At 32.7% G+C, this 24,602-nt stretch overlaps 1 protein-coding gene across 1 annotated transcript; it reads right to left on the bottom strand.

The window, feature by feature from the left end:
* Positions 1–6,837: 6,837 nt before the first annotated feature.
* LOC125840023 (probable LRR receptor-like serine/threonine-protein kinase At1g06840) lies at positions 6,838–23,778 on the bottom strand. Its single transcript, XM_049519003.1, has 20 exons — positions 23,671–23,778; positions 19,753–19,900; positions 19,581–19,652; positions 19,406–19,477; positions 18,011–18,154; positions 17,845–17,916; positions 17,674–17,745; positions 17,466–17,540; positions 16,902–16,970; positions 16,590–16,658; positions 16,288–16,359; positions 16,081–16,167; positions 15,565–15,633; positions 13,530–14,050; positions 12,283–12,444; positions 11,063–11,346; positions 10,296–10,347; positions 9,645–9,889; positions 9,266–9,400; positions 6,838–7,289 (listed from the first exon to the last, which is right to left on the bottom strand). The coding sequence occupies exons 1-20, from the start codon at positions 23,762–23,764 to the stop codon at positions 6,942–6,944; spliced, it is 2,862 nt and encodes a 953-aa protein (XP_049374960.1). The 5' UTR covers positions 23,765–23,778; the 3' UTR covers positions 6,838–6,941.
* Positions 23,779–24,602: the final 824 nt, after the last annotated feature.

Raw genomic sequence — 24,602 nt, 5'->3', positions numbered from 1 at the left:
TTTAACCTATCAAAATAATAATAATATTATTTTTTCATGTTCTATTGCTCAACATCATTTACTTATTTCCTAATCATTAATTCTCAAAATCTAAGATATGCATCAACTAATATGAATATTAAGATAAAATACTCAAGTAATAATTATTCTCTCTGTTCCCGTTTATATGACTCACTTTTATTTTTCGTCTATCTAAAAAAAATAACACATTTCTATATTAAGTAACAATTTTTAACTTTAAAATATTCATTTTACCCTTAATGAAATAATTTACAGTCGCAGAAACATCTTTCACTTATTTTAGATCATAAGTTTTGAAAGTCTTTCTTTTTTAAACTTCGTGTCAAGTTAAACTAACTCATACAAAATAAGACGAATGGAGTACTTTTTAAGAAGTATCGTAAAATCGAAAGTAGACAAGTAAAACTGAACAAATGGAATAATAACAATAACCTCTAATGATTGTTTAGCCCACAAATATGTTAACATAATGCCAGACTTATTCCAGATCACTTTTGCAATTAAAGAAGTTAGATAACACATGAGTTTAGGTGAGAAATAGATAGCAATTGCATAGTAGTCTTTGTCATGATTTGTTCAACATTAAATACACAAACCAAAATTGTGATATAGTTAAGAGATACAGCAAAATAGAAGTCGTCAAAGAGTTGATATATTTGGCAAAAAAAGATGACTTATTGGTATTTGGATTATATATTGGAGACATTAAAGTAATTGAAGTCTTTTTGTGCCGTTGACTGGTGGATGCTGCTAGCCGACACTTGTTCTTTTTTCCTTTTTAAAAATTGGGATAGGCGAAAGGAAAATAGGATACGCAGTTAGGTGAAAATTCATATAGTCAATCAATTGAGAAATGTGAGAAATGGTGGAATCAATTTTTTTATAAGGGGTTCAAAATATAAAAAAGATAAAGCTAAGCAGAGTTTACATTTATTCTATATACATAAATGTCCATGGGATTTGGATGAACCTCTTTACTTCTACTTGACTTTGTCCTTTATCTCGGGTTGAGACTTGAGTATATACATCCTTCTCTACGTTTTGTGTTTATGAGAAATAAAAAGACTTTCTCGTCTAAAAGTTAAAATTAATATGTTAACTCGAAATAATCAAAACGGTTGAGGATAGGCCAGCTTACCCTAATATTTTTTAAACCATTATGTAATCAGAACTTATTAATCTCTTTTTTTCTACTAATACGGTAATATCTATAGCATTCATTTGATTTAATATAGAAAAAATCACTTAATATTTTTAGTCAAACATATTGTATAATATAATAGGTAAAATATTTGAGCAAGGGATATATATTGCTTTAATGTGGCTCCGCTATTGCTCACACAATATAAATTTAAATTAATCGGAATTCAATACTAAATATCAAATATTGATTAAAATAATAATATTTCGAAACTAGACAAAATAAAATTAAAATGGAAATAAGAGAGAGATAGACAGACAAACAAAAAGAGATAGATAGATAGATAGATAGATAGAGAGAGAGGGGCAATTATCAAAGGGAAGGATGACTATTTTGTTATTATCCGACTCACACAGAGGGGTAGTTAATGTTCTAAGGTTAAATATTAATTTGATGACGAAGATTTTAGTAAAGATTTCTAAATCGTATCATGTGTGATGACATATATATTGTTGGTAAGAAATTATATATATATATATATATATATATATATATATATAAAATTAATTATTCATCGCAGACCTTTTAATAACATGTGTCCTTGATTGAGTCATCTATAGATTGAGTAGAATTATCAAAGGGAGGATGACTATTTTATTATTGTCCTAGTTAATTTTCGTAGGCTAAATATTAATTTGATGAAGAAAATTTTAGTAAAAGTTTCTAGATTGTATCATGTGTAATGACTTAGATTGTTGATAAGGTATTATATATATAATTAATTGTTCAGTATTTGAAATTCATTCATCAACTTATTTGAAATCACAAACCCTTTGATAACATTTGTCTTTGATTGAGTCATTTATAGATTGAGTAGAATTATCAAAGGGGAGGATGACTATTATGTTATTGTCCAACCTCACACAGAGGGGTAGTTAATGTTCTAAGGCTAAAGATTAATTTGATGATGAAGATCTTAATAAAATTCTTTAAATTGTATTGTGTTGATAAGATATTATATATATATATATATAATTTAGTATTTGAAATTTATTCATCAACTAATTTGAAATCGCAGACCTTTTGATAACATTTGTCTTTGATTGAGTCATCTATAGATTGAGTAGAATTATCAAAGGGGAGGATGACTATTTTGTTATTGTCCAAACCTCACACAGAGGGGTAGTTAATGGTCGAAAGCCAAATATTAATTTGATGATGAAAATTTTACAACAAATTCCTAAATTATATCACTCCCAACAAAGTGGCAGGAGACATCCCACTAGCACCTGGTGCCAAAAACATTTCGACGGTAAGCACAGATATGTTGAAACCCAAGTCTAAGGACGAAGGTAAAAGCCAAGCAAATGAAAAACTAAAAGATGCTACTTCTTCGAAAGAAGAAAAATAAATAAAAAAATAAAAAAATAATATATATATATATTGAAAAGATTTGAAAGAACCGAGTCTGTAAAAGGCTAATTGGATGAATAAAAAAGACTTCAAGACCACCTATGTGAAGCAAACCTACACTTAGGGTGTGTTTGGTATGAAGGAAAATGTTTTCCTGGAAAACAAGTAGATTTTTGACTTATTTTCTTATTTTTGGTTAGTGAGTAGAAAAAAAAAATTTAAAATTTTTTTAGTGTTTAATTTATGAATGAAAAATGTTTTTGAGAAATATCTTTTATTTTTACTAGAGTAGAAAATAATTTTTGAAATTGAAAATATTTTTTAAAAACAAACTTAAAATTTTTTTTGAGGGTGGGGATGCTGGTAGGGGGACTGGGGGAGTGGAGGGGGTTAGGTGGAGGGGGTCGAGGGTAGGGATGAAAAAAATGAAATTTTGAAGTTGAAAATATTTTTTAAGAACAAACTTAAAAAAAAAAATTGGGGGGTGGGTGGGTGGGGGGCGGGGTTTTGGAGGGGGTGGAGGGTCGAGGGTAGGGGTGAAAAAAATGAAATTTTGAACTTGAAAATATTTTTTAAAAACAAACTTAAATTTTTTTTGGGGGGGTGAGGGGGTCGAGGGTAGGGGTGAAAAATAAAATTTTGAAGTTGAAAATATTTTTTAAAAACAAAGTCAATTTTTTTTGGGGGGGTGGGTGGTCGAGGATCGGGATGAAAAAATAAAATTTTGAAGTTGAAAATATTTTTTAAAAACAAAGTCAATTTATTTTTGGGGGGTGGATTTTCGAGGATCGGGATGAAAAAATAAAATTTTGAAGTTGAAAATATTTTTTAAACAAAGTTAAAAAAAATTTGGGGGTGGGTTGACGAGGGTGGGTTGAGGATAGGGGTGAAAAAAAAATTTGAAGTTGAAAATATTTTTTAAAAACAAACTTTTTTTTTAAGGGGGTGGGGGCTGATAGGGGGGCAGGGTAGGGGTGGGGGTAAAAACTAAAAAATTAAAATTAGAAATATCTTTTAAAAACAACTTTTAATATTTTTTTGGGAGGGGGCTGGGGGTATAGGTAAGGGTGGGGTAAAAAAAACAAACTTTAAATTTATTTATCTATTTATTTATTTATTTGGTGGGGACGGGGGGGGGGGGGGGGGGGGGGGTTGAGGGAATTGATTTTTTTCAACAAAAAAAATTGTAATTTGAAGTTGGAAGAGAGTTTTGGAAAATGCTTTCCTTAAGTTTTGAAGGGAAGTCATTTTCCTTAAATTTGAGGACAATGAATTGATTTGAAAAACATTTAACCCAACCAAACATGAGAAAGTTGGATTATCATTTTGCCCCTAATTTACCTCTAAACTAAATTAAATATTAATATCTAATTAATTAATTAAATATAAAATAATAATCATATTTAAATTCATGCATAAGATCATAATGCAATCCTTTTAATTTGTAATAAGTGAGGTGGTGAAGAGTCTATCAAAGACACTCACCAATCACCACCAACAACATTATTTATATTCCCTTCTTTCATCCAAATTTGTGATCATCTTGCTTTCTATGTTAGGTTAGTATCCATTTTTTGTAAAATTTTCATTACTAATTTGTAATTTTAAGAATCCTTACAAATTCATTTATTTACATTCTTTATTATTTCATGCATACTCATCTTCTTTTAGCTGAGAAATATGTAAAATGTATGAAAATTCTCCTTGATATTGGTTGATTGTCTTCATCTTTTTTGAATCGCTTTTTGAGGATGTATTTTAGTTAACTTATTGTGTTTGAGTTGTTTCTTTATAAAAAAACACCATAACTTTTTTACCTACTATACAATTTTTTCAATAATAAAAACAAACGTATAATAGACGTTCCTAGAACTAGTATAAAAAAAAAGTTCATAAGATAAAATCTAGTCATATTCTAACCTGATGATACAAAATTTTGATCATCGACTTCATCTTTTTGTAGGTCAAGCATCAACCTTTTGTTTTATTTGGGTTGGATTACATTTTATTGATATTATCAATTTTCAATTAAATCCTGATGTAATCAAGCACTTTAAATAATACTATATGGTTAAATAGTCTATAATCTCTGTTGGTCTAACGATTTAAACAAATATGTCTTGGTTCATATGTATTTTGGAAGTTAATTATTAAGGACATTTAAAAATATAATTATGTAAATAAAAATATATTATTTTTTATTAGTTTGAGCTGAAATTATCATAATATTCAGTAATTTAATTGGTATATAAAAAAATATACAGGAAAGACGTGTTAAAGATATAACTAAATGAATAAAAATGTATGCTATTTATGTAATAATTCAAACTTTTGGAGGAAATGAACATACAATTTAACATATTTTGAATCTTTTTCTTTTCGTTGGTTTCTCTTCGGTACCCACATTGAAGCCCAATTAAATTTGATTCGCAATATGAAGTGAAGGCCGAGGGTAAAGCGCTCCCTAACAAAGACGACTATGTGCCTAAGGGAACTCAAACTAGAGACCACTTGGTTAAGGGTAAAGAAGTACTTACCACTCCTGCGCAGACTCTTATCGGTTACTTTGACTCTTTCAATCTCTTTTTTTCCCCTTCTTTTTGTTTATTTGTTTAAGATTTGAAAATGGTATTTCCACACTGCGCATTAGGGGTGTACATGACCGGATTGGTTCGGGTTTTTCAAATATCAAACCAAACCATTTGTGTAAAAAAATTAAATTTATAAACCAAACCACACTAATAAAATTCGGATTTTTTTTCAGATTTTTGGATTTTTTCGGTAAAGTTTGCATACAAACATATAATTAATTTGTGCTCCAAATATTTCTTTAGTCCAACCAAAATACAATTATCTAAGGTGTTTCTTAAAAAAAAATAACACAAAATATGAGATGAGTACTGATGACACAAAAATATTCAATAAAAAATAATAATGAAATCATCATATAAAATAAATATTGCATAGTCATAATGAAAATGATCATAATTTAAAAGTACTATATCATGCTAAAATAAGTTTACTGAGTATTAGTTACATTACTAAATATTTAAGGAAAATTAAAATTATATTATGTATTTTAATTGTCTAAACCAATGTAAAACTAAAGAACAAATATTCAATATTATTGTCATTCTTAGTGTTTTGAATTGATTTTCTTTTTGCATTAGTATTAATTTGAGTTTAATTTAAGTTTTATTATAATTATCAACATCTATGAACTATAATCTTTATTGGAACATTCTGAATTCTAAGTTTTAAACTTGAAATAATATATTAAAAGATAAAAACTATGAAATAGTATAAGAAATATTTTACAATTATATCAAAGTAAATATTTTTATGTATAAAATAAAATTTTAAAATTACATAAATAATGTCGGGTTGGTTTGGTCTCGGGTTGTTTTTTTTTAGTTAAAACCAAACCAACCCAAATATAGTCGGGTTTTTTTCTCCAATACCAAATCAAGTCAAACCAAACTACTAGTCAGTGATTTTTTTCATTTGCGGTTTGATTCAATTTTGTACACCCCTACTGCACATATACACTCCGGTCTTAAATGTTCTTCCTTCCTTTCAATACATTTATTTAAAATATAAATAATAATTTAATACAATCATGTCTTTCTAGTCCTTAATGAGTGTGAAATGTCTAATATCTTCTCAACTAGTTAAAATTAAACTGATCTACATTTGTTGTAATATAATGAATCCTATGTGTTTACTAGAATGAAAATATTTTCTAAGAAAAATGAGTGAGTTTTATAATTATTTTTTTATGTTAATAAGTAAGTAAAATTATGATTCAAAATATTTATATATAATCTACACATACAATGGAAGAAGGGGAAGGAAGTGGGTGGGTTGGTGGGGATTTCACTTTATCATGAATCCATTGATTATATACGATTTATTATTACTCCCCCTTTTGGGGTAGGGGTGATGGTTAAGGTGGGATAATCAATGTAGAATGTCATTATAGAATTAATATACGGACTATGAAGCAAAGACATGTGGATGATACAAATAGAAAGGAGTTAACATAATCTCCAAAGGGAAAATAAAAGTAGTAACATATCATTTGACAAAAAGTAAAAATGACCTGATGATGTAAAAATTGTTTACACTGACGGTATATTCCGTTAACTCATCACCTATTATGGTCATAAACAAGAGTGCATATCTAATGGAACAACAACATCATCATATGATTATATACAAGTCTTTTCATGCTCTCAGAGTTGATTCAACCTGCTTATATATATATATTTACATACCTCAGACTAAAATGTGAAACTTCTAATACTTCACAATCTGACCATTAACATGTTGGTAAATGGAAGTATATAGCAAGTCCTTAAACGCATCAACGAGGCCTGATGGTGGGAATGACACCGCTCACAAGCTCAATTCCTTCCATAGTTGTGTAGGTGGTAGTGTGTCTGGAATAAGTTGAAGTTGGTGGTGATGATGACATTCCAGACGTGGAAACATCTGTATCGGGTGCAATATTATTGTCGAATACAGCTGGAAGCATGTATGTGATGTCCTCTAACACTCTCACCACCTCCAGCATTAAAGGTCTATCCTTTTGTTCATCCAATGAACACCTGAGAGCCAAATCCAGGAATTTCTCGACACAATCTGAGGAATATGGACCTATACCCTTGTCGATAATAGAAGACATCATCCCTGATTCGCATGCTGCATTCACCTGTCATTAGTTCAAAAGAAACTTTTCTTACTCTTCGTTCCAAAAAGAACGACACTTTCAACTATTTGGAGTGTCCAACAGTTTTTTGTTAAATAGTTGAGCTTTAATTCCGAGAAATGAGAAGTCAATGCCTGATTCACCTCGAAAAATAAATGTGTTGATACTGTACTCCGATCTTCTGCCATTCTCGTTTTCTTGGATGGCGAGTACTAGTTGTAGATCAACTTAAACATTGAGGACTTCACATATTCATATAGGTCAAACATTAACGGGATACTACTAAGACTTTGGACAGATTATTAATGTTGATCTCACTTTTTAGCTATCATAATATTTATATTTTATGTCAGAGTATCCAACTTTGGGAACTCGTCCTAAACATTCAACAGTTAGATATAAGGTTTGGGGGATATAACAACTTTCTCTACTTCATTACTAACTATTTGAGAAGTGGTTATGGAGGTATAATCTTGAAACATATGCTTTATGGAGAAATGTCATTCATGACAAGTACGGTCAAGAAGCCCAGTGGTGTTCAAACTTCAAAGGTGGTTGTGAGCCCCCTTGGTGTAGGAGTCTGGAAAGCAATCAGATCCCTCTGGTCTTTGATGGCTGGAAAAATTAGCCTAAGAGTGGGCAATGGTAGGAAAATCCTTCTTTGGTGTGATAAGTGGCTTGGAAATGGACCTCTAAAGGAACTCTTCCCTGAATTCTTTAGCATTGCCACTACGCCAAACATTAGTCTGGAATCAGCAAAAGGAGTACACGGATGGAATATTACTTCCACTACGCCAAACATTAGTCTGGAATCAGCAAAAGGAGTACACGGATGGAATATTACTTTTAGAAGGCTACAGCATGATCAGGAGTTGGAAAGAGTTGTTGAATTTTTCAAGACCTTGGGATCATTCCAAGGGTTCAAAGACACTGAAGATTCACTTATATGGAAGTCCACTAGTAAAGGAACTTATCTGTAAACTCAGCTTATAACATTTTGATTAGGCACAGATAGTCAACTAATCAGTGGCCATGGAGATCCATTTGGAAGATGAAGGCTCCTTTAAAGGTGGTGTGCTTTTCTTGGCTAGTAGCAAGAAATGCTTGTCTCACACATGATACACTTCAAAAAAGGGGATTCCAACTGTGTTCTAGATGCTTTTTGTGTGGAGCTGCTGGGGAAAATAATAGTCATCTATTCATTCATTGTCCAGTTACTGGACAATTATGGCAACTATTCTTGAATATGGTAGGAATCAGATGGTCAATGCCAGCAACAAGCGTTGATTTACTGAAATGTTGGAACCAGAATGATGGAGCAGTTAGTCAGAAGAAATGGTGGAAACTTGTCCCTGCTTGCATATGGTGGACCATTTGGAAGGAGAGGAACTATAGAGCTTTTGAAGACAAATATAATTTTGTGGAGAAAATCAAGATGAATTGTATATTTTTGTTTTATTTTTGGTGTAAAGAAAGCTATGCTGAGGAGGCTGAATCACTAGTTGATATGATAGGATCCTTGTGAAGCAGTAGCCTAAGCTTGGTTGGGATTTTGTAAAGTCTTTTGCACTGTTATGGTGTAATTTAATATATATATATATATATATATATATATATATAGTTACCAGTTTCAAAAAAAATTACTAACCATTTGATGTGGTAAGATACTTCCGTGCAAAACAAAATATGAGAAAGTTCAACTCAAATAGCCATTAACTAGTGTAAGGGCGCCAGCAATTATACTGATTCATATGTTGTATCTCACATATAGACCACATTGGAATATATTGAGGTTCTTATTAAAGCAATAAAAGAATTGGAATTCATGAAAGCAAATGATCTCTACTGCTTTAGGTCAGATCCATTAGTAGACACCAAATATATCTAGAAGAGCTATCTAATGTTCCCTTAAAGATTTTCAACTTCATGAACAAAGTGAAACACTAAGATAACTTAAGGGGAAAAAAAGAATCAAGTACCTCTCGGACGATGTTCCTTCCCTGATATATAGGTCGCATCCCTGTTAATAGCTCCAGAAATACAATACCAAGGCTATAAACATCACTTTTCTCTGTCAACTTGTGAGTAAAGAAGTACTCAGGATCAAGGTAGCCCTACACGAGTGCCAAATTTTGGCAACTGTCAGCTATCTTTGAAAAAGCAAAGAGAAAAATAAATGAGAAGGTAAAAAGCAATATTGAAATACTAGAGGATCATAGTATGTGTATTCTTAGAGAATGAAGTTTTCCTGGTCTGTAGCAATGCTACCTAGATTACTCAAGTTGCAGGTCTTATCTCATTGCGATTTTCTAGCTTTTCTATTGCAGGCTTCAACATATAAGACGAGTAAAGCCTTACAGGAGTTCCTTTCACAACAGTTGATACATGCCCACTCGTTTCAGCATCAGGTAATGGTGCAAGCTTTGAGATTCCAAAATCAGAGACTTTTGCGGTGAACTTAGAGTCCAACAGTATGTTATTTGCTTTGACATCACGATGGATTATTGGAGGATTAGCTTCAGTATGGAGGTAGAGGATGCCCCTGGCAGCACCTAAAGCAATGTATAACCTTGTTCCAAGACTCAGACATTCCCCATATCTAGCTGTAAAAATAAGTAAAAACATCTTTAATAATCTTACTTTGGAGATACCTGTTTGATGCATATTGGAACTGACACTTGACTAAAATTAAGAATATAAAGTTCCATGTGATAAACTTGTTGATGACCACCCAAGTGAAGAAAGTAGGAAAACTAACAGTGACTGTCAGGATTCAGGAGTCAAAATGAAGTAAAAACTTCAGAAAAGAAAATCTGAGTGACTAGATAATTTTGATCTACTTTCATCTATACAATATTCTTTACTAGAGGGACATATCTTTCACCCTCTTTTTCGTATAAGAAGTACTACACCAGGAAAAAATAAGTGATAAGAGGAGAATAGATGTGCTTGATTCTAACAAAAGAAAGTCAAATGACAACATAGGCAAAGGAAGGATACATCACATACCTTTTAGAAGATCATGCAAGGAACCATTTGGCATGAACTCATACACCAACATCTGCATGCACATGTAACCAACTATTACAAAAGTAGAATAAAAAAACATAAAACATAATATCCATTCTTATCCTTCCATCTGCTTGATTATTTGATTACTTTTTCAGAAGACATACATTTCACTAATGTGCCCAGACTACGCAAGTATAAGAGGGATGTAACTGATGAGCTACTCATAGATGGAAATTTGGTTGAACTTAATATTAAGTGATCTAAGTACTGTACACTGGATATGCTCACAATTGAATCACTTAACGTGTGATAATAATTGGTGACAAAAAAAGAAGTATGATGAAAATACTATCTCAGAAGACTTTTGCTCGAGTTTACTTTAACAGATGAATCAGCTAAGTCTGAACTTTTCCCTGCAATTTAACTATCATTTGTGATTCTTGTAATTTCATTTGCATCTAGAGTGATATCAAATGGATTTCTCAAAGTTGTAGAAGGTAATTGATATTATGGTTGATTGGTTCTGCACAACGGCAATGAGGCATCCAAAATGATCAAGGATATGCAAGAAAAATCAATTTTGACCTAGGTATTCAACCAGAACTGGGCAATCAGAATTCAACAAGTGGCTGAACTGATACATCAAAGAACTTACTCCACCGAACATACTCCCCTCTCCCATCTGGATGCAGGAATAGCAACATGGACTTGGCTCTGTGTGTGTGTGTGTGTGTCTATTACATTTCCAGTTTGGAGAATCTTACTTGTTCAGTTCCTTCATTACAGTATCCCACCAAGGAAACCAGATTTCGATGATGCACACGTGAAAGTAATTCTATCTCAGTATAGAACTCTTTTTCACCCTGCAATGAGCCTTGCTGTGCACGTTTAATTGCCACTATTGTTCCCTCTGCCAAAGTGCCTTTGTAGACCTTTCCATAGCCTCCTTGGCCAATTTCAGTAGTACTGCTAAAATTGTTAGTTGCTGCCTCTAATTCCTTAAAACCCATTGCCTTAACACCTTCTATTCGCATTGGAAATTTTGGTACTACAAAAGAAATGAAAGGAATATCACTATGAGTGCCATGTGGTCCTGGGTAAGTTTGTTTAAGCAAGAAATACATCATTGCCACAAGATTCAATTTATTAAAAATCAGATATTCATTGAAAACTTAAGCATAAAAAGTTGACATAAAAAGAATGAAAAAAAAAAAAGCTTAGGTGATGGTAGCATAACTTTAATGCAACTGAACCTTTGATACAATAGTTGGCTTCAGCTAACTTTGTTCACTTTAAGAATATCAATTAATCTGACTAAGAAAAGAACATAAATAATCGTCTAATTGATGTACAAATAACAGAAGCACTACAACAAGAGTATTACTTAGATATACATGCCCATTGTCCAGCACACACTTCCTATTTATTTCTATTCCACTTTTTGTTCTAAGGGTGATGGGGCATTGCCGGAGAGTTTACTCATCATAAATACGCACAAACCTCCCATAAAACCGTAAAGTTATCTGTCCATGTGAGGAATTAAAGCACCATACTCTCTCCTTAAAAAAACTAACATCAAGCAGTATCATAGCTAAATTACAAGTATACATACTAAGAAAAATAATTTGCCACATTGAAAAAGATGGTTGACACTGGCAATTCTGTGTTATTTCTTGATTAAATAGAGAACTTAAACAAGAAAATAACAGTAAGGAAGACAGATTTTATGGTTTTTGGCATCTTTTTGTTTTTCAGAAGATGGAAATTGGAAATTATCAGGTGCAAAGTTTGCATTATATGCATGAAGCACTCAAAGAATGTGGTTTCATGTCCTCTTTTTTGGCGATTCAACAGAATACCCAAGAAAAGTTAAACCTATTGACTACTTTAACCAACAGATCCTAATGGGGTGAATGAAAGAAAAGGAGAAGAAACTCCCCATAGCTGAGGAAAAGTCACATAAAATTACTGAAGATTAACTCACATGGTTGATCTTTTGAAACGTGTAACCTCCGCCGCATTTTAAACAACACGAATATTAAGGCCATAAGTAGCACAGCTGCAGCAAATATGGACCCTAAGACAATTCCAACCACAGTGCCTCTGTTTTTTCTGCTTCTCTCTCCTCCCAACGGAGGAAAAAGGACTGCAAGAAGGAAAAACATTAGTTATTTGATCTTGAGAAAGCAGAAAGAAAGACAAGAACAGAGTGGCTCTCTTATATGATAGCATATATTTTTTTGAAGAAAGGTAACAATGATATATTTATATTCAGGACAACGGCTGTGTTGCGAGACATCTCAAATAGAAAAAAAAAAAAAAAGTAAATCCTTGTTCTGCTTACAAAGATTCTATAAGGCTTCTTCACACAGATTCTGCGTCATTAACAAATTCTTCATACACCAAAAATAAAACAAAAGTAGCCAATTCATCTTGAGTTTCTGAATGGGGATATTCACATGTTTTGACAGTACCATATGGTTCACCTAAGATTTTACTTAATCAAGAACTTGTACTAAGGTAGTCAATTTAGTCTCTTGACCCTTACTGAGTATCTAAGAGATTACTAGCATCTCTGTCAGGATACCATGTTCATGAGGATGTTAAGCTTCAAAGCATGCATGATATCTAAACCATTTCATTGAATTTTCATACTCGCATACTTCTATGACAAGAAGAAAAAACTATGTTCTATATCACAGGGTAAACGATATAAATAGACATTTTCAGAAACGAAATGGAGCACAATGGGAAAGAGAATTTTTTATCCGAGCATGACCAGTAAAGATAAAAGAAATATAATAATCATAATAATTATATTCAAGAATCAGCAAGAACAAAAGAAAAATTAGTCATGCGGGTGCACAAGAGTTCCAGACTTCCAGTCCAGTTGAAAAGTATCCAATATTTGGCATTAAACACAAAATAAGAACTGAAGAAACAAGTTTTACAATAAAGGCGTTTCTCTCGGCTTGCATGCTAATCTCAACCTTGGGTTCTTGTGCCTCCCTAGAGAAATTTAAACTAAAAAAATTGAGTTTTTGCCACTCTCCGTGCATGATCTAAGTTGTAAAAAACAAACGAGATTGACGTTTGTTTCTATTATTGTTCACATTGGTTTTACTTTAAATTCCTCAGGAAATCATTACAGAACTACAACTGAAAATGTCCACATGTTAATGTATTATTATATCCTACTTATGCAAGAACATAATGGATTTGGAGACATACCAGAATTATATGCCATGGCAGTGAAATTGAGCAGGTCATATGGGCCAAAGATATCACTTCCAGTAAGATTAAAAAAGGCAAACTTGTTTGCGATCCGTACTATCTCGCTGTCATTAAATTTGCCAAAATCATTGGTTCCAGAGTCATTTGCACGTGGAGGGAAGAATTTCAAAAAGAACCTAAGCCTAGGACCGCTTTGCCATGCAACCGAATCAATTTGCAGTTGATAATCATTCAAATTAACGCTTTTTGTTATCCACTGTTCAAAGTCACTATAATGTGGTGGAAAGTCTGAAATGCTAGGGCTTCTTAAACGCAAACCAACTCCAAAAGGTGCTGCACAAAAGCAGCCATCCATTAATGCTGGGACATGCTCAAAATCCACATCGCAAGGCAGCTGGGCTGCACAACTTGGAATAGAGTTGTTCAAGCCTCCATACTCTTCACCTCCGTCTCTTGATTTACAAAATTGGGTAATCTGGCGCTCATTTGCATTTCCACAAACAGGATTTCCATAAAGCCTGAAAGTTATAGTTCTTTGTCACACCTAATGAATACTTAATCAGAAATATAAAGGAGTGATAAGCAAAATGTGTGTAGGGATTTTATGCCATTGAAAATATTTGCACGTTAAAGTACCAGTAAATGGGTTAAAAACAAAACTCAAACTCATTATTTATGTTATTCATGAAATCAGCAAATATGGCACACAAACATGTATAAGGTTAGTAGGTGAAGCTGCTCTTTAGAAAAATAAAGTTAGTAGGTGAACCAGAATTTATTTAACCATGATAGAAGTTGAACAATTTGTTTTTAGAATTAAATATATACAGCTTGAAAGGTATTGCTGAGGCGTGATCCCTCCATCAAATTGGAAAGCCTGTTACTACTTCGGTATGTAACCAGTTAGTTGTCTGGTTTAGAGGCAAGTTATGCCAGAATTGTAATAAAAATAAAAAGATTATAATGCAGGGATCATCATACAAGCATTCGAAAGCTGCCATTTTTGCCTCCATAACTGCCAACTTTGCCTCTCATCCACCAATACTCTGCCTTTCTCATCTTTAATGCACTTTATTTGGTCCAGGTTTCGAGTCTTCCTCTCTCTCAACTTGGCTAGCCTATACAACCTCTTATCTCCGCCTTCGTCCCCTAGTTCCTCATACAGGCGTTCAAAAGCTGCCATTTTTGCCTCCACAACTGCCAACTTCGCCTCCTTCCTCGCCACTTTATATACTTCTCTCGTCGCCCTCTTATCCTCCTCATCCTTTTGCTCTCCAGCAACTTCACATAAGCCACCTTCTTTGCCTCTACCTTACGTGGACTTTGTCATTCCACCAGAAATCTCCTCGGTGTCCACTAGAGTTACCTTTTGAAACCCCCAAGCCCTCTCTAGCCGCTTCCCTTATGCAACTAGCGGTCCTATCCCACATATTGGTCGCATCCCCACTGCTTCCCCAGTCTCCCATAGCCACCAACTTCTCCCCCATAACCCTAGCTTTGTCATATTACCATATCATATGGAAAGAAATTCACATATATGAATTTGACCCCATTGTTTTCGAGCTCCATATAAAGTGCACTGATAGCAAGAAAACTACCCATCTTCTGACAAGAAATGAAGTTTAGAATGATGACAAAATAAAAGAAGTTGAAACTGTGTTGGTTCACTACTCTATCTTCATCAATGGATATTCGAAGTAAATCTCTATACTGATAGAAAGAGTTTAGCAGGAAAACAGCAAATGAAGGCAGTGTTATGCAACTATCCCAAATGTTGTCATGGGGATATGCAATAGAAAGTTTTTCTGCTTTCTTCATGATAGTAGTTCTGTTGAATCACAGAAATCTGAAATAGAAACTAAGACTCCACAGAATTACTTTGTAATTTGAAGCTTATAAAAAATAGGATAATGAAAGTTAGATAGCAATTGAATTAGGGGAGCTTGATTCGCCACATATAATTATAAAAGCCGAGAACTGAAAGTAAGTCCGCAAATATGTATGTACAAGACTACCGGAAATAAGGTCTTACATAATATCGACATTTGGAGGAGGATCAAGAATACCCGAAATATCTGAGAGAAAATTACGTTGAAAGTTCCTGCACAAAGGAGAACAACTGGATCAGCCTGGCTATCTGATATGTTAACATCTGAGGGGCCTTTTCTAGTCAGACATGGCCTGGTTTAGTAAGAGGAAAGAATACATGCTACATTACCTCGAACGAAACAAAACACCAGACATATTATTCCTTGTTATATATTAACTGTATAGAGATAGGAAACCCTTGTTGACAATGGACACACTATTCCTTGATTGTACTATTATTTTCCGGGATACTTTCTTTGTATATCCAAAACTACATGTGGACTGACTAGCTACCAAAATGAAATAGGAATACAAATTTGGGTTGATTCTCTACAAAAAGCTTTTGTCTGTATCTTACAGTTAAAAACTTTAACTGGCCAATAGATTGTGGGGCAGCAGACAACAGAAACATGAAAATCAAATTACTGATAAGAGGAAAATGTACAAATGATACACTTACAATCTAAGTTTTGCGCCTGGGGAAAATGTCTTATTCTCCCAAATGGTAGTTGGCACAAAACCACTTAACCTATTATTGTTGAGTGACCTACAAGAAAAATAATTTAAGGAAAGGTAGTGTCAATACTACATTTATTAGAGTATCAACATGAAATTTGAAACAGACAGAGGATCAAGAAACAAGGATTGAGCAGATGAAGTTCCTTACAGCCTCTGCAGATTTGGAAGGACAGAAAAGCTCGAAGGGATAGAGCCATTAAGCATGTTTCCTGACAGAATGCTGCAATCATCATCAAAGTAGTTTGTTCACTATTGAGGGTCTGATACCAAGACCAAGTTACTCAAACATCAAGAAGAAAAGAGTGCATGTTAAAACACTAATGTCCATTCAACCACCTATTCACAGATATCGATAGAGAGTTGGGGGGGGGAGAGGGAAGGAAGTGTGATTAAAGATGGGTGAATCAAACCAGGAAAGATATCAGCAGTTAAACACTTCCAGAAACTTACATGGTTGTGATATTATCAGACAGCTTATTGGAAGGTATATTTCCCGTGAGTTGGTTTCTGCTAAGGTCTCTGTGACATGAGAAATTTATATCAGATGAATTGCCACTGGCTGTAAATTTAACTTTCTATATTCAGCACAAATTGAGTGGCAGATGAGTTCAACTACATCTGGCATAAAAGAATTATTAAGCAGATGACATATAAGAATTATTAAGCAGATATCAACATTACCAAGAGGTTAGAACAACAAGAACATAAGCCTCAACATGTGGTTTAACTGGACGCATGAATTTCTCGATGAAGTATGCTTACAAGTAAAGAAGGTGTGGTATTGTGCTTAGATCAGGAACTGTTCCTTGCAAGTTGCAGTTCCTAAGACTCCTGCAGGTTTGATGAAATAACATACGTAATATTCATCAAAGAATGGTGAATACAATCATAGCATGACCACTTTGTAAGCTTCATATTATAATACAGAATTCCTCCAACAATCTTTACCACTTTCTTTAGATTGTTACTCCATCTTATGTCAAAAGGCCCTAAGAATGAAAATACTGCTCCAGCCTTGCCTTTTTTCATCAAAAAAATGAAAATACTGATGTAGCCTTTCTCATTTCTTGTAAGGTGGGGTGGAGGGGGGGATGGGAAACCCTTATTGGGAGTACAGTGATGATTATGGAGAAAACTTTTTGTTAATCTGAATGTTCACTGGGGACTTGTTTCTTTATCAAAATTTGGGATAAAACGGTTTTTAACCTTGAGTGATGGCAAACATCCTTTAGAATTCTATGTTCTTGCTTGGTGAAAATGGGCATATATATCATCAGACAGGAAAGGGGACATGAACCAACAATACCCAAGAGAGCAGTAACTTACAACTTAAATAGTTTGGACATATTGCTGTAAGAAGCCGGAACCTCCGAGCCTTCAAAGTTATTGTTGTCAAGTTGACTGCAAAAGTTGTTATTGTGGGGGAGAAGGAGGTGTTAGGATTTGTTTGTTAATGCTGAAATGACATTAAATTGTTGAGAATTTAAACACATTGAAACAGAAAAAAGCTCAAGAGTTCAAACACAGGTACTACAGAATCGTTAAGTTCGGCATCAATGCAAGCTCTGGTGGAAGGTAACCCGATAAGTTGTTGTTATCCAGAAGGCTGAAATAACACACATCCAAGTAAATCCAAACATCAAACTCACAGAGCAAAAGATCCTTTTTCCTAGTATTTATATATTGTAGGCTAAGTGATTCTTACAAGTGTTGAAGCCGGGGTAAAACAGACAGCTCTGGAGGAATTTGACCGCTTATTGAATTGTTATTCATATGGCTGCATCAAGAACAAGAAAGATCAACACAGAAGCTAAACATATCCATACCACCACAACCAGTAGAGAGTCTTTGGGTTATAGTGGAGAACTCACAAATGTGCAACTTTTGGCAAGTTTGCAAACGATTTTGGTATTGGTCCTGATATATCATTTAAGTCCAACTGAAATTTGCTTAAGTTAGGAAGATAACCGAGCTCTTCTGGTAAAGAACCTGATATTTGATTTCCACTCAAAAGCCTGCAAGAACAGAAGAATGGTAGCTGGAGTGGAGTTTCTCATGAATGTGCACAATCCATATATGCAGACTATATGAAAGTTTTAGATATCTTCAGCTAATACATGCATATTCGGGCTTCAATTGAAGCAAGGATTCAGAAATATTGATTGAAGCTTATATGGAGAAGTGAAATTTCAGTATATGTAATTTCTCATGATAAAGATAAGATTTTCAACAGGGATAATGGCCATAGGAGAGCTTTATTTCTCAATAAAAAACAATTTAGATGGACAATCAGTCAATCCTTGCAGCAGTCAATAATGTTAGAACATGTATGGTATTTAGAACTTCAATCTGATGAGTCCAAGTAGTTAGTATACTTAGTTCTGTAGATATACACCAGAAACTCCTGACAGTAAACAAAACATTAACTCTGAACCATTGCTTTATTTTCAAGATTACACCTGAAGTAGCTGAGAATCATCACTATTTGCCTTACCGCCCTTACAAGGAACAAAAGCTATGTACTATCGTTTTGTTCTTCCCTACAGATTGACTAGCATTGATTGACATTGAGAAGTTCTATTTCCACTGCCAAAATATTAGAAGCGTATCTCATACTTTTCACAAATGTATAGTACTCCCTCCTTCAACTCTCTCCCCATGTTGGAACTTCACATGATGTTTGAAAACATTCCATTGTTTTCACTACCAAGCAACTCCCTCAGTTTCAAGTTATGTGTCTTCGTTTTTAGTCTGTTTACATAAGAGTGTTACTTTCTATATTTGGTAACTCTTTAAAATCAATGATCCTACGTGGCATATTTAAGACGACAAGATCATAGGACATTTTGATACATTACACACATCTTTAGTTTAGGATCACAAGATTCAAACGTCTTCTTTGCTTTTTTAAACCTCGTATCCCGTCAAACTAAGACACATAAATTGAAATGGAGGGAGTAACCTTTTTATAACCTCTATCAGACTAACTTTTTAACCATTATTTTAATATTTCTTCAATTACAAAACATACTATAATATACACCATCATACTACAATCCTGTAATCTTCACTAGCACAACAACCTCCTCATAACAACACTCACTACGAAAGAAAATAAACTGAAAATGAGTTCACGGAAGGCCATTCATTTGTCCTAACTATTGATTCTTTTCAATTCATCATATCAAACAAAAAGGGGTTCTCTTAAACAATGATTAGAATGAAAATTGAGGGAGTTCCTAATTGAGCAATGAAGAGATACATACAGTAGCCTCAGAGCAGTAATGCTTCCTATCTCTTTAGGTATACTGCCACTAATTCTGTTCCACATGAAATTCCTTTTCGAAATAACAAAACAAAATCATCATCATCACCAAAATTACAGCTGAATAAAATCAATAAATACCAAATGGGTATTGTTAAATAATTGCAGGGACTCACAAAATCTCCATATGTTTAAGTTGGCCAAGCTCAGGAGCTAGTGTACCAGATAGGGACAAATTCATCAGACGCCTGCAATTCGAAATGAAAGAAAAAAAACAAAAATTATTAGTGAATCGCAAAGAGAATGGAGGAAACCCAGTAAAATTGGTATGAAGGGTTAACGACGTACAATTCTTGAACATGCTGGTAACCTTCGGTTTCGTTTTGAAGGCAATGAACAAATGACCAAGAAGTGCAAGGGTCTTTTTCCTTTTCCCAATTTCTGAGATAACCCACCGGATCTTCCAGGCTTCCATGAATGGCCTCTAGCGCCGTCACTGCACATTCCGGCAGTTAATCGTTTAGGAGTACACAATTACTCTCTCTCTTGTATAATCAAAAATTGAATAGAAAATGTATATTTCATGTATAATCCGTATATATTTTATATGTTTAACTTATATTCAGCTTTTTTATTGTATTAGTTAGTGTATAGCTCATGTATAGGTAAATTATGTTATATAATCAGTGTATATTTCATGTATAGTTAAGTTGTATTCAATTTTTTAAGTGTATCATTCAACTTTTTAAGTGCATCATAATCTATAGTCAGTGTATAGATCATGTATAGGTAAGTATATTGTATAATTAATGTATACTTCATGTATAGTTAAGTTTTATTCAACTTTTTAAGGACCCGTTTGGTAGGCGATATTAGATAGAATAATCCATGGATTAAAATTTAGTCCATCTAATACATTGTTTGGTTACTTCATTTAATTTAATCCGTGGATTGTTTATCCATCATATGTGGTCTTATCTTATCCCTAAAAAATTGAGGGATAACTAATCCAAGATTTGTTAAACTTTGGATAAGACCCCTAAATGACTAAACTAACCCCTTATTCCTTTTCCTAAATTTATTTTGTAATTTAATTTCCTTTTTATTTATATTGAATGGTTATAAATGTTCTTTTTTAATTCTCCAAATCCGTTTAGTGTAATTTAATGATTTCACTAATATTTTTTTCTCCATTTTTTCTTGAATTTTTTTTTATTCAAGATAGTTTGTCGATTACCCGCTTGAACTATTTGTTTTTTTTATAAAAAAAAATAAGCTTTTGGTATTGAACAATTTAAGTAGTCTTAAATCTATGTTAAGTTTAAGATATACTTGACCAACAAAAAATTAAAAATACACCGTGCCATTAATGATCTTCTTAGTGGTACATCATACCTGAAAATTAATAACAATTTCATGTATATATATATATATATACATACTAGTAAAGAAAGCTTGGGCGCTGCCCGGGCCCAACATTAATAAAGTTATATTGTTACTCTCTCCGTCCTATATTAGATGAGAATCTTACTAAAAATAGTTTTTCATATTATTTGAGCACTTATTAAATTAGGATAGAATTAATTAATTCTTTTTCATGTTACCCCTACAATTAATATGACCATTCCTATATTGTATGTGTATTTTTTGTAACTCATTTCAATGTGCATTGATCTAAACAAAGGGAAAAATGGTGAAGTCTTCCAATGTATTAATAATTTCTTAATCATCGTGTAAAGTTGGAAGTGCCCATCTAATATGGGACGGAGGGAGTATAGTTTATGTATTATTATAAAATTAGTAAAGATTGTTATAATATATTTTGCTCATAAGTGAGCTAATATAGAAACTTATTTGTCATTTGTCTTTTTAATTTCAATTTTAAATAGCAAATAAATGTAGCGATAAGTTTGAGGGTAGAAATGAAGCATATCTTTCTAAATTTAAGTAAAAATAAACAGAGTAGAAGTAACATTAGGGTTATCGATAGGACGATTCATTCGGTTATTTTTAAATATCATTCAATTTTTCGGCTATTTTATAATGTATAACCAAAATTAAAATTTTAAAATCATCCCAATACTAATTTATGTGACAGAAGCAGTACAAAAATTAGTCTTTTTTTGTTGTCTTGTAGATATTTTAAGTTATTATTTATTGTAAATTATAGTACTTTTTATCAAAGTTTTTAATAACATATGTTACTTTTTATGTTTGAGAGTTAAACCAACTTTTTTTTATATGTCTTTTAATTGTATATGTGTTTTGTCCGTTTCCATTTTGAAAAACCAATACTCTCTCCATTTTATTTTATATGTCATTTCTTTTTATAAATATATTGGTTATTCCCTCTTCTTATTGGAACACATGTTGACTTGTGGTGAATACTTATTCCCTCTTCTTATATAGTAATATATATATATATATATATATATATATTTGATTTAACTAATTAAATGGAATAGAAAATCCTACTAAAAAAAAAGCCTGGTCCGACGGTTATCTACCTTGACTCAATTATATGAAATAAACACCATAATAACACAAAGGTATAATAGGAAAGAAACTTTTTGTAGAGTTTTAAATCAAACACAAAATTAAGTGGAAAGTAGTGAACCAAACACTTGACAAAAAATAATCTCTGCACTACTAATTCCTTCGTTACTAATCCCTGCATTATCAATGTTTGTACCAAACGACCCCTAAGTGTATTATAATGTATAGTCAGTGTATAGCTCATGTATAGGTAAGTTATGTTGTATAATAAGTATATACTTCATGTTTAGTTAAGTCATATTCAACTTTTTTTAGTGTATCATACTGTATAGTTAATGTATAACTCATGTATAGGTAAGTTATGTTGTATAGTCTGTGTATACTTTTTATGTGACTTTTGGCAAATTATATTTTCTAGCCAGTGTTTACTTCCTATGACTTTGCCTATTTTTTTTATGTAAATAAAACATGGTTATATTTGTAGTAAACTAATTACTTTATTGTATATATATATTTGAAACTAGCCCTAATTTTTTTTAGTTTCTTTATGAAAAGTGTTTTTTATCAGGCAAACAACACAAATCTCACTAATTTAGGACCTAATTACATGCCTTCCTATGAGTTTTTGAAATTATTATTTGTGTCAGATTTAGGTCCCAAGATACACATGTTGAATACATGGGGTCAAAATTAGTTGTAATTTATTTCAGATACATTGTATCCAAGTGAATTCGCGGGTATCTGGATATACTGACTCTCTAGCTCGCCTCTCCCTTACCTCACTCGCCTCTCTCCCTATATATTTGTATTTCAGAATGTATATAGGATTCCAGATACATGTACCTATTGTGTTTTGCATGTATCTCAAATACACTAACTCTCTCGCTTACATACCTCCTATCTCACTCGACTCTGTCCCTTTCTTGCTCGCCTCTTTTCGTATGTAATTATATTTCAAAGTGTATTTGGTAGCAAAATACATGTATCTAACTTGAAATTTGACATGAAATTATTAATTAATGAGACAATATGTAATTATTTCAAATTATAGAAAGGATTAGTAAATATGGTAGAAATATTTGTGTAATTATGTAATTATTCTTTTATTTCATTTGAAAATGGCGTTAGATCATAAAAAATTCAAATACAACTTGAAATTTATTTAGTGGCCATTTGGCCAAGAATATATTTTAATTTTTTCGGAGTTGAATTCCAGGAATTATGTCTGGCTATAAAATTTCAAAAAATCAAAATTCAACTTCAAGTTGAATTTCGGTTGAAAAATATCAAAAAGATATTTTCACTTTTTCCCACTAGAAATCACTAATAAAAAATCAAAAATAACTCCAATTTGTATTTATTGTCAAACCAACTCAAATTTTCAAATACCATTTTTTTACTTTGAAAATAAACTTCTATCTTTTTTTTCAAATTCCACAATTCTCATGGTTAAATGGAACCTAAAACAAAGACTTATTTGTACAAGATGAAATGTTTTACAAAGATTATTAACTAGTTGGACAATAACAAGAGACAAAAGATGTAATGCAGTTGATGAGGTTGTTCCTCCCTTAATCACAGATTTGGGGTTCGAACCTTGGATATGGAAAAATCCTTAATAGGAAGTGTTACCCCCCCCCCCGAATGGGACCCTATCTAGCGAGAATCTAAATTAGTCGGACGCCAATATAGATATAGTACACCAGGTGGAAAAGAAAAAGAAAAAGGAAAAAAAAAAAAGACTACTAAAAAACAGAGGAGACAAATTACCTTCATCTGGATCAGTGAGCATATCTTGTCCATAAGCAAAAAAACATGTTGAAAGAACCACAATCAGTAATATAATTGCATTCTCTTTTTCCATCTCCAATTATCTTTAAACCAAAAAAAACACGTCAGTTTTCAGAGGCAGAGTCAAAATTTGAACTAAAAACGTTCAAAATTCATCATTAAACCCGTAACTCTTTTTAGTTATAGGATTAATCCGACCCCGTACCTAAGATCCAGAAATAGAATGTTAAATCACCTACTAGAAAACCTCAAAGAGATTGACAAGAGTACTCAAACAATGTATAGAGAATATAATGTCTGCATAGTAGTACCACTTTAATAAACATGTAGTAGATAATATTGAAATAAACTGGAGAGTTGACAATGCCAAACTTGAAATTGTCAAGTTTTGCTCTTTTTATATGTATCTGAAAATGAAAATTAACTAACACAGTTGGTAATGCAACATTTTCAGTGTAAGTTGACAAAAAGACAATTGGGCAATAGGGATTATATAATATGGCAAATTGTTACACAAAATATTCACTTTCCAGCTTTGTTGGGAATAAACAATGACTTGCAGTGGTGAGATTGCTCCACCCTTAACCAGATCTCTTGAGTTCGAGCCTTGGGTATAGAGAAAATTATGTTGGGAGTTCCACTCCGAATGAACCCTACAGTGCGTGATCCAAATTTAATCGGGGCTCCAATGTGGGCTCCAAACACCAGACGATTTTTTTAAAAAAAATACAGACTTTAAATGACTAGACAAGTGGACTAGGTCTTTATTTTTCACCTGGCTAAGTATGGAGTACAACATTGGACAACAATTTAGGTAGCATTAATATAAATTGGTATACATACATTCTTCAATTAAGATAACACCTAACTACCTAGATATAATGTTTTTTAATTCAACCATGCAATTAAAT

The sequence above is a fragment of the Solanum verrucosum genome, unplaced genomic scaffold (genome assembly GCF_900185275.1).
Source record: "Solanum verrucosum unplaced genomic scaffold, falcon-dt-bn FXZP01000177.1, whole genome shotgun sequence".
In the NCBI taxonomy this organism is placed as follows: Eukaryota; Viridiplantae; Streptophyta; class Magnoliopsida; order Solanales; family Solanaceae; genus Solanum; species Solanum verrucosum.
Note: the sequence above shows the minus strand (reverse complement) of the source record. Positions and strands in the feature narration are given on the sequence as shown.